The sequence below is a fragment of the Musca vetustissima genome, unplaced genomic scaffold (assembly GCF_032173495.1).
Source record: "Musca vetustissima isolate MV318-11 ecotype Yass unplaced genomic scaffold, APGP_CSIRO_Mvet_v1 utg115115, whole genome shotgun sequence".
Classification (NCBI taxonomy): domain Eukaryota; kingdom Metazoa; phylum Arthropoda; class Insecta; order Diptera; family Muscidae; genus Musca; species Musca vetustissima.
Genome location: NW_026885677.1, coordinates 20,123 through 31,601, shown reverse-complemented (window position 1 = coordinate 31,601; position 11,479 = coordinate 20,123). Strand labels below are relative to the sequence as shown.

At 33.5% G+C, this 11,479-nt stretch overlaps 1 protein-coding gene across 1 annotated transcript; it reads right to left on the bottom strand.

The window, feature by feature from the left end:
- Positions 1 to 477: 477 nt before the first annotated feature.
- On the bottom strand, positions 478 to 11,479 carry LOC133332901 (uncharacterized). Its single transcript, XM_061541269.1, has 13 exons — positions 11,451 to 11,479; positions 7,734 to 8,037; positions 7,475 to 7,658; positions 7,266 to 7,412; positions 3,860 to 4,232; positions 3,629 to 3,794; positions 1,799 to 1,878; positions 1,372 to 1,485; positions 1,165 to 1,310; positions 973 to 1,095; positions 772 to 914; positions 581 to 707; positions 478 to 509 (listed from the first exon to the last, which is right to left on the bottom strand). The coding sequence occupies exons 1-13, from the start codon at positions 11,477 to 11,479 to the stop codon at positions 478 to 480; spliced, it is 1,968 nt and encodes a 655-aa protein (XP_061397253.1).

The window sequence follows — 11,479 nt, the reverse complement described above, 5'->3', positions numbered from 1 at the left end:
TACATCCGCCAAAGCGAACACTGCGCCTGTTCTGTACAACATGCGCACATTCCAAGTGCAGATTCGCAGATCGTGGTCCTTTATACGTTTGCGGGGGTCGTCAATATTGGTTTGGTTTGGTTTTCATTTTCTTTGCTTTTTCATAGTAGATTGGGTTTTCCGAGTGTGGGAAACTAACCCGACGCCTCAACCTATTTTTTATAGATCTTATGGGTGAACTTGCGGTACATATTAGCTCACTATTTCATCGGGTGATGAAAATAGCTCCCCACGTGGTACCACGACGAGGTCAGTGTCCACAATTGAGATGAAAGAGGGACCAAGATAAGCCAATCAGAGCCGTTGCTTGGTATCTATCACCCCCTACGCCACCCCATAAGGCGGGGATTTTTAAAAGACAAACAAAATAAATATTTTCCAGCATTTATTCGGGTTGTTATTATTTAAAAATTTTAATAAATCAATTAAATATAAAATCTATTGGATCTTTGCCTCCTTCTCAGGTTTCACTGAAAATTACAAAAAAACGAAACACATTCACAAAAGAATTAAAAATGAATACAAACAGTAATGGTTCTACCTGTATCCACTTTCTTTCTTTGCACCACTAATGCCTCTAAGGCCTGTGAAAATGGTAGTTCCAGAAGCAAATAGCCGAAAAATGCCACCACCGTCGAAAACATTAAAGTGATCATAGTTTGGGAATTCTGAAAAAATAAAAAAATTAAACATTATTTTGAAAAATGTATAAGAAAAATATATCGAACTTACAAATTGCACCATATTAAGATATTGCGGCTGCCGATGATAGGTCGTCGTCACCTGAAGTATCAAGCAATGCCACAGATAAATTTGTGGGGTTAGGCGAGCAAATACACGAAATATTGGTAGACTACAAAATTCACTGGCAAGTGCTGGAAAAATATTTATTTTAAAATAAATTTCTGAATGGTTTACTACTCGGCTACTTACACTCCCTATTGCTTGCCATAGCCACGACTGGTATACCACACACCAATATAATCCAGAAATTACGATGTAGACCCGTATACAAGGCAGTCCATATAGAGGGTTCATGGAATATAACAATTGACCCTATATAATTTATTAAAAATCCAGCCATGGGGGGCACAATCCATAAATATTTAAATATTTTTTGGAAACGTTGACGTTTCTCTTCGTCGCACAGATAGTTCTGATATATTTCACCACACACCAAACCGCAGAGGTAACCACCCAAATTTGTATAGAATGGCGTATAGGTGTGGGTATAGAGTTTATAATCTTTAATAAAATTATAACGATACGTTCTGCAAATAATAAATATCTTCATTTTTAATGGAGTTATACAATGTCGAGTTTTGAACTTACTCTGGTCTTAGCATAAATGAAGAATCCAATTTGAAGACATAACTTATGGTGGTTGGTATGATGACTGCCAAACAGCCCATTGTAAGGAGGATAGATTTTTTATACTTTGGGAATCTGGAAAAGAGACGATTTATAAGGAAAATAAAAACAAAATATGTTTTAGGGCTACCAAAAGGCGTGGATTTATTTAAAAATATTTTTCGGAGCTCCTATAAGGTGAGGATTTATTTAAAAATATTTCAAGGGGCTCCTATTTAAACATATTTTGTCAGGGACACTATGAGACGTGGAATTAAAATATTTTTTAATAAATCCACGCCTCAGAGTCCTGAAAAATATATTTAAATAATCCACCCCTTGTGGTAGCCATATTTTGGCCTTGAGAAAATTCCGTTAAAATATCCGAACCCACCTAATGTCTACTTACTTGAACATAATAATTAAAAACATTGTGTATAAAGCTAATAATTGAAAATCCGCTGCCAAATACCAAGTATACGGATTTACCTGTAAAAAATTAATTAATAAAAATAGTAAGGAAAGTAGTAAAGTCGAACTGGGCCGACTATATGATACCCTTCACCACTTTGGGTATATTCTTTATATGTATCCCAAAAGACGTCGCATTTTGGAAGGAACATTGACATGAAATTGAACGAACTTATAAATGTGATCTTTATCTATATCTAACCCGACTATCATCAATCCCTGTACATGTCATTCTGCAACCTATGCTAAATTTTGTAAATCGATTTAAAGCAAACTTGACACACCCTATTCGGTATGTTGTACTGTTTAAAATTGTATCTACGTACTGAAGTTAACGATGTGTCAATCGCCCTAACTATGGATTTTTAGTGCACCATTTACTTAAAATCGGAGGTGCATGTAAATCTGAACCGATTTTCACGAAATTTAACACACATCGTTTTAGACTTAATTCAGTGCGCTATGCCAAATTTCGTGCAAATCGGAAGACATATAGGGACTTTGGTACACCATTTACCTTAAATCGTGCGAAAACATATATGGGAGCTATATCGAAATCTGAACCGATTTTCACGAAACTTAACACACATCACTATAGACTTAATTCAATACGCTGTGCCAAATTTCGTGCAAATCGAAAGATATATAGGTACTTTGGTGCACCATTTACCTTAAATCGGGCGAAAATATATATGGGAGCTATATCGAAATCTGAACCAATTTTCACTAAATTAAACACACATCGTTCTAGACTCAATTCAGTACGCTGAGCCAAATTTCGTGCAAATCGAAGGATATATAGGGACTTTGGTGCAATATTTACCTCAAATCGGAGGAAACTATATATGGGAGCTATATCGAAATCTGAACCGATTTTCACGAAACTTAACACACATCACTATAGACTTAATTCAATACGCTGTGCCAAATTTCGTGCAAATCGAAAGATATATAGGTACTTTGGTGCACCATTTACCTTAAATCGGGCGAAAATATATATGGCAGCTATATCGAAATCTGAACCGATTTTCACGAAATTAAACACACATCGTTCTAGACTCAATTCAGTACGCTATGCCAAATTTCGTGCAAATCGAAGGATATATAGGGACTTTGGTGCACTATATACCTCAAATCGGAGAAAACTGTATATGGGAGCTATATCGAAATCTGAACCGATTTTCACGAAACTTAACACACATCACTATAGACTTAATTCAATAAGCTGTGCCAAATTTCGTCCAAATCGAACGATATATAGGGACTTTGGTGCCCCATTTACCTTAAATCGGACGCAAATATATATGGGAGCTATATCTTAATGTGAACCGATTTTTCCCAATTTCAATAGAGTTCGTCCTTGGGCCGAATAAGTGACCTGTGCCAAATTTCATCCAATTCGGATTATAAATGCGACCTGTACATTGTTTACAATTTAACATGAACAGACAGACGGACGGACAAACCTGCATAAATCGACTTAGAAAATGATTCTATGCATATTCTCAAGAGGAACCATGTGTCTATCTCGTTTCCTTTTGCCTGTTACAAACATGTGTCTATGTCGTGTAATCTCGTTTCCTTTTGCCTGTTACAAACATGTGTCTATGTCGTGTCTATCTCGTTTCCTTTTGCCTGTTACAAACATGTGTCTATGTCGTGTCTATCTCGTTCCCTTTTGCTTGTTACAAACATATGTACAAAGACATAATACCCTGTACCACAGTGTGGTGAAGGGTATAAAAATATTCAAATTTGTTTTCTTTACAGTATCCCGCGGTGAAAAATTATTAATCATTAATAGATTTTTCCACCAATTTTCACGGCTAAAGATGCGACTAGGTTCGTTGAGATGACGCCAAAAAGGACCGTCACCAAAACGTTGCAAAATTGTTGCATTCACACCGATCATGGCAATCAGGGTGGGAAGGAATCTAGGGTTAAAAAAAGAACTTTATAAATATAAAAACAATTTCAAAAATTATCTCAAAATACTAACCTCACATAACGACTGATTTGTATTAGCACAAAGATTTGCAAACATTTTTTCCAATTACTGTGCGGTCTTACTGTCATCGTTTGAGAAATTTTCATATGCAGCAGCAGACCACTCATTATCATAAATGTCTCCGTGATTACGGTGCTATTGAGAATCATTAATCCTATGCTGGATTTTCCAAAATTTTCAAAAAATTCTGGATTTGCAATTGGCTGGCATTCTAAATAGAAGGAATGGGCACAGAGTACTAGTACGGTGCTTATCGATCGCAAACCATCTAAATAGGCAAATGGTTCACCCACCTCACTGCGATATGGCTGGGTTAGACGGAAATAGTTGCGGCTAAGTGAAAATGAGGTCAAGAGGCGCCAACCTGAAACCCCAAAAAGAGAGAGGGGAATTTATAAAATATGGTATCAAAAAAATATTTGTTAAAATCGCCGAAAGAAGTCTCAATTTTTAAAGAATATTTTTTCCTATAAGGCGTGGATTTTTTAAAGAATATTTTTTCAAGGCTCCTATAAGGCGTGGATTTTTTAAAGAATATTTTTTCAAGGCTCCTATAAGGCGTGGATTTTTTAAAGAATATTTTTTCAAGGCTCCTATAAGGCGTGGATTTTTTAAAGAATATTTTTTCAAGGCTCCTATAAGGCGTGGATTTTTTAAAGAATATTTTTTCAAGGCTCCTATAAGGCGTGGATTTTTTAAAGAATATTTTTTCAAGGCTCCTATAAGGCGTGGATTTTTTAATGAATATATTCAAGGCTCTACAGAAGGCGTGGATTTTTTAAAGAATATTTTTTCAAGGCTCCTATAATGCGTGGATTTTTTAAAAAATATTTTTTCAAGGCTCCTATAAGGCGTGGATTTGTTAAAGAATATTTTTTCAAGGCTCCTATAAGGCGTGGATTTTTTAAAGAATATTTGTTCAAGGCTCCTATAAGGCGTGGATTTTTTAAAGAATATTTTTTCAAGGCTCCTATAAGGCGTGGATTTTTTAAAGAATATTTTTTCAAAGCTCCTATGAGGCGTGGATTTTTTAACGAATATTTTTTTAAGGCCCATATACGGCGTGGATTTATTAAAGAATATCTTTAAGGCTCCTATAAGGCGTGCATTTTTTAAAGAATAGTTTTCAAGGCTCCTATAAGGCGTGGATTTTTTAAAGAATATTTTTTCAAGGCTCCTATAAGGCGTGGATTTTTTAAAGAATATTTTTTCAAGGCTCCTATAAGGCGTGGATTTTTTAAAGAATATTTTTTCAAGGCTCCTATAAAGCGTGGTTTTTTTAAAGAATATTTTTTCGAGGCTCCTATAAGGCGTGGATTTTTTAAAGAATATTTTTTCAAGGCTCCTATAAGGCATGGATTTTTTAAAGAATATTTTTTCAAGGCTCCTATAAGGCGTGGATTTTTTAAAGAATATTTTTTCAAGGCTCCTATAAGGCGTGGATTTTTTAAAGAATATTTTTTCAAGGCTCCTATAAGGCGTGGATTTTTTAAAGAATATTTTTTCAAGGCTCCTATAAGGCGTGGATTTTTTAACGAATATTTTTTTAAGGCCCATATACGGCGTGGATTTATTAAAGAATATCTTTAAGGCTCCTATAAGGCGTGCATTTTTTAAAGAATAGTTTTCAAGGCTCCTATAAGGCGTGGATTTTTTAAAGAATATTTTTTCAAGGCTCCTATAAGGCGTGGATTTTTTAAAGAATATTTTTTCAAGGCTCCTATAAGGCGTGGATTTTTTAAAGAATATTTTTTCAAGGCTCCTATAAAGCGTGGATTTTTTAAAGAATATTTTTTCAAGGCTCCTATAAGGCGTGGATTTTTTTAAAGAATAGTTTTTCAAGGCTCCTATAAGGCGTGGTTTTTTTAAAGAATATTTTTTCGAGGCTCCTATAAGGCGTGGATTTTTTAAAGAATATTTTTTCAAGGCTCCTATAAGTCATGGATTTTTTAAAGAATATTTTTTCAAGGCTATGAAGGAGGCATGGATTTTTTAAAGAATATTTTTTCAAGGCTCCTATAAGGCGTGGATTTTTTAAAGAATATTTTTTCAAGGCTCCTATAAGGCGTGGATTTTTTAAAGAATATTTTTTCAAGGCTCCTATAAGGCGTGGATTTTTTAACGAATATTTTTTTAAGGCCCATATACGGCGTGGATTTATTAAAGAATATCTTTAAGGCTCCTATAAGGCGTGCATTTTTTAAAGAATAGTTTTCAAGGCTCCTATAAGGCGTGGATTTTTTAAAGAATATTTTTTCAAGGCTCCTATAAGGCGTGGATTTTTTAAAGAATATTTTTTCAAGGCTCCTATAAGGCGTGGATTTTTTAAAGAATATTTTTTCAAGGCTCCTATAAGGCGTGGATTTTTTAAAGAATATTTTTTCAAGGCTCCTATAAGGCGTGGATTTTTTAAAGAATATTTTTTCAAGGCTCCTATAAGGCGTGGATTTTTTAAAGAATATTTTTTCAAGGCTCCTATAAGGCGTGGATTTTTTAATGAATATATTCAAGGCTCTACAGAAGGCGTGGATTTTTTAAAGAATATTTTTTCAAGGCTCCTATAATGCGTGGATTTTTTAAAAAATATTTTTTCAAGGCTCCTATAAGGCGTGGATTTTTTAAAGAATATTTTTTCAAGGCTCCTATAAGGCGTGGATTTTTTAAAGAATATTTTTTCAAGGCTCCTATAAGGCGTGGATTTTTTAAAGAATATTTTTTCAAGGCTATGAAGGAGGCATGGATTTTTTAAAGAATATTTTTTCAAGGCTCTTATAAGGCGTGGATTTTTTAAAGAATATTTGTTCAAGGCTCCTATAAGGCGTGGATTTTTTAAAGAATATTTTTTCAAGGCTCCTATAAGGCGTGGATTTTTTAAAGAATATTTTTTCAAGGCTCCTATGAGGCGTGGATTTTTTAACGAATATTTTTTTAAGGCCCATATACGGCGTGGATTTATTAAAGAATATCTTTAAGGCTCCTATAAGGCGTGCATTTTTTAAAGAATATTTTTTCAAGGCTCCTATAAGGCGTGGATTTTTTAAAGAATATTTTTTCAAGGCTCCTATAAAGCGTGGATTTTTTAAAGAATATTTTTTCAAGGCTCCTATAAGGCGTGGATTTTTTAAAGAATATTTTTTCAAGGCTCCTATAAGGCGTGGATTTTTTAAAGAATATTTTTTCAAGGCTCCTATAAGGCGTGGATTTTTTAAAGAATATTTTTTCAAGGCTCCTATAAGGCGTGGATTTTTTAAAGAATATTTTTTCAAGGCTCCTATAAGGCGTGGATTTTTTAAAGAATATTTTTTCAAGGCTCCTATAAGGCGTGGATTTTTTAAAGAATATTTTTTGAAGGTTCCTACAATTTTTTCAAGGCTCTACAGTCCAACCAACTACTTACCTGGTTCTTCTATATTATTTTTATAAAATTCCTTGGTTTGTTTCTCCTTTGGCTGTTTGGATTTTAGAAAATAATCGAAAAATGTTGACAGCACCACCAATAGCAAAATAACTTTGAAAAACATAAATAAACCCGATTCTACGATATCTGGAAGAAACTGAATTAGTAAACATTTTGTTATTAAAAACAATTCAAATTTTTCCTCTTACCCTTTTCCCCTCCATCAATTTCCCCTGGTCTTCTACGCTCACAATATTCCACAAAGGTTTTCAATTTCAAACCATATTTTCTTTGGAATTCTTCATTCAAACACCGATGAATCAGTCGAGAATACTTTGAACGTATTTCAAGATCCAATGGCTGGTTGTGTACTTGTTCGAAAAATTGGGTGATCTTGAAAAATAAATTAATTTAAATATTTGTTTTTTTTTTGTGTTTTGTTTAATAAAAACAGGTGTTTATACCCACATCATTGTTAATGGTGAAATTTCCATCAGTGAGCTGCTGATTCTCCATAAATTCCATACATCGACTGAGACAAAGTCCAAAAAATAAACGATCATTTCGATAGTGATATTTAAAGGCATTATGCGTCCTGATTTTTTGCCACAAATCATTGCTGTTATCTTCTTGTATTTCGGCATAAACCATACAATAGGTGGAACCAAGTTCGGAGGAGGTAGTGTTATTAACAAAGCAAACATCATAATTTTCGAATGTGTACAGGGGTGGTAAATCGTGTCGTTGATCTGAAATCGGCGAATAACATATACTTTTTGAAGTCAGAAATCTAACAAAAATTTAAAATTCCACTAACATTTTATTTCAAATTCCGCATGGATTTGGAACACATATAACATCACCAATATTAAACATTTTACGAACATTTTTATTTTGCAAAAAAACTTTTATTTTTTTATAAGAAAACAATTGTAGATTTTGTTCAGGTTCCGATGTTAAGCAATAGGTAGCTAATATAACGCGATAACAACCGTTATTGGACCAGACACGTTTGAACGCCTTTTGCGACAAATTTATCATTTAAATAATGTCATAGCACACGCCAATAACACTGTGCAACCAAAATATAATCGGCCAATTTTTTTAAAGATTATTTTCTCTACACAAGGCGTGGATTTTTTAAAGAATATATTTTCAATGCTCTACACAAGGCGTAGATTTTTTAAAGAATATTTTTTCAAGGGTCTACACAAGGCGTGGATTTATTAAAGAATATTTTTTCAAGGCTCCGAAGAAGGCGTGGATTTTTTAAAGAATATTTTTTCAAGGATCTACACAAGGCGTGGATTTTTTAAAGAATATTTTTTCAAGGCTCTACAGAAGGCGTGGATTTTTTAAAGAATATTTTTTCAAGGCTCTACAGAAGGCGTGGCTTTTTTAAAGAATATTTTTTCATGGCTCTAAAGAAGGCGTGGATTTTTAAAGAATATTTTTCAAGGCTCTACATAAGGCGTGGATTTTTTAAAGAATATTTTTTCAAGGCTCTAAAGAAGGCGTGGATTTTTAAAGAATATTTTTTTAAGGCTCTAAAGAAGGCGTGGATTTTTAAAGAATATTTTTCAAGGCTCTACATAAGGCGTGGATTTTTTAAAGAATATTTTTTCAAGGCTCTAAAGAAGGCGTGGATTTTTAAAGAATATTTTTCAAGGCTCTACATAAGGCGTGGATTTTTTAAAGAATATTTTTTTCAAGGCTCGGAAGAAGGCGTGGATTTTTTAAAGAATATTTTTTCAAGGCTCGGAAGAAGGCGTGGATTTTTTAAAGAATATTTTTTCAAGCCTCGGAAGAAGGCGTGGGTTTTTTAAAGAATATTTTTTCAAGCCTCGGAAGAAGGCGTGGATTTTTAAAGAATATTTTTTCAAGCCTCGGAAGAAGGCGTGGATTTTTTAAAGAATATTTTTTCAAGCCTCGGAAGAAGGCGTGGGTTTTTTAAAGAATATTTTTTCAAGGCTATAGAAACGTAAGTTATCTATTTTATATCTGTTTCCTGTGTTGCACTGTGTAATCAATAATCATTAACACTATACCTCACTGTCATCATATAATAAAATCCATTATTGGAGAATGGCAATTAAAGAAGAAGAAGATATCTATTTTTTATACCCTTCACCACACTGTGGTATAGGGTATTATGTCTTTGTGCATATGTTTGTAACAGACAAAAATATTCGAAATAGACCCATGGTTCCTTTTGAGTATATGCATAGAATCATTTTCTGAGTCGATTTACGCATGACCGTCCGTCTGTTGGTGTTAAATTGTAAACAAAGAACAGGTCGCATTTATAATCCGCTTTGGATAAAATTTGGCACAGCTTATTTGTTTGGCCCAAGGGCGAACCCTATTGAAATCGGTTTAGATTTAGATATAACTCCCATATATAGTTTCGTCCGATTTCAGGTAAATGGTGCACCAAAGTCCCTATGTATCTTTCGATTTGCAAGAAATTTGGCATAACGTACTGAATTGAGCCTAAAGTGATATCTGCCAAGTTTTGTGAAAATCGGTCCAGATTTAGATATAGCTCCCATATATATTTTTGTCCGATTTAAGGTAAATGGTGCACCAAAGATCCTATATATCTGTCGATTTGCACGAAATTTGGCATAACGTACTGAATTGAGCCTAGAGTGATATCTGCCAAGTTTCGAGAAAATCGGTTGAGATTTAAATAAAGCTCCCATATATACTTTTGCCCGATTTTAGGTAAATAATCCACTAAAGTCCCTATATATCTTTCGATCTGCACGAAATTTGTCGCAGCGTAATGAATAAGGTCTAGAATGATGTGTGTCAAATTTCGTGAAAATCGGCTGAGATTTAGATATAGCTCCCATATATGTTCTCGGCCGATTTATTATAAATGGTGCACCAAAGTCCCTATATATCTTTCGATTTGCATGCAATTTAGCACAGCGTAATGAATTAGGTCTGGAATGATGTGTGTTAAGTTTCCTGAAAATCGGTTCAGATTTAGTTATAGCTCGCATATATATATATATATATATATATATATTCATCCGATTTTATGTAAATGGTGCACAAAATGCCCTATATATCCTTCGATTTGCACGAAATTTGGCATAGGGTACTGAATTAAGTCTAGAATGATGTTGCAAAGATTCGTGAAAAGCTCCATAGCTAGGCCGTTTGACACATCGTACTGAAATTAGTCTCTGGCAATTTTCCCTGAAATCGGTTCAGATATAGATATATAACAAACACGCGACGTCTGTTAGGATACATATGTAGAATATACCCAAAGTGGTGAAGGTTATCATATAGTCGGCCCAGTACGACTTTACTACTTTCCTTACTGGTTTGTTTCTATTTTATGTGTTGCACTGTGTAATCAATAATCATTGACACTATACCTCACTGTCATCATATAATAAAATCCATTATTGTAGAATGTCAATTAAAGAAGTTTAACTTTCATATGATAACTATTATTTTAATTAAAGACATTTAACCGAACCTTCATAATGTGCGCCAGTCGCAATTGTGTGGAAAATAATCGACATCTGTCTAGCTCGTGTCTATTTGCATAAAGTTATTTTATAATGGATTTCCAACAAAAGGCGACAATTTTTTATAAATATTTTATTATCTCCCAGATAAGGCAAAGATTTTTTAAAAATATTTTTTTATGTCCCACACAAGGCGTAGATTTTTTAAGAATATTTTTTCCATATCCAATACAAGGTGTAGGCGTAGCGAAACAATCTTTGTATTGGATATGAAAACATTATTTTTAAAAAATCTACGCCTTGTATTGAATATGAAAAAAATATTTAATTTTTTTCATGAATACCCCTATTTTTAATTAAATAATAAATGGCTTACCATATTGCTATGTGGTGCATACTTTTAGGCGTTCGATAAAATTCATTTTAATTGATCTTAGATTAGATTTTGTGTTTGAAGAAGCCATTAATTTAAAAACAGTAAGAAAATGATTGTCGTTTTTTTGTCATTGTTTGTTATTCCATTAGCAATATCGTGCTATTGACCATCAATAACCCTGATATGTCAGACCAAGCATTTCACAAAATCTCAATACAATGTCCAATTAAAATATCCTTTCCATTCTTTTCGACTCTTCACCAGGTTTTGTTATCTTTTTCATGACATCTCATTGACATTGAAATTGAAAATGTTTACCATAACTTTTGTTGGCGATTGACCTCCAT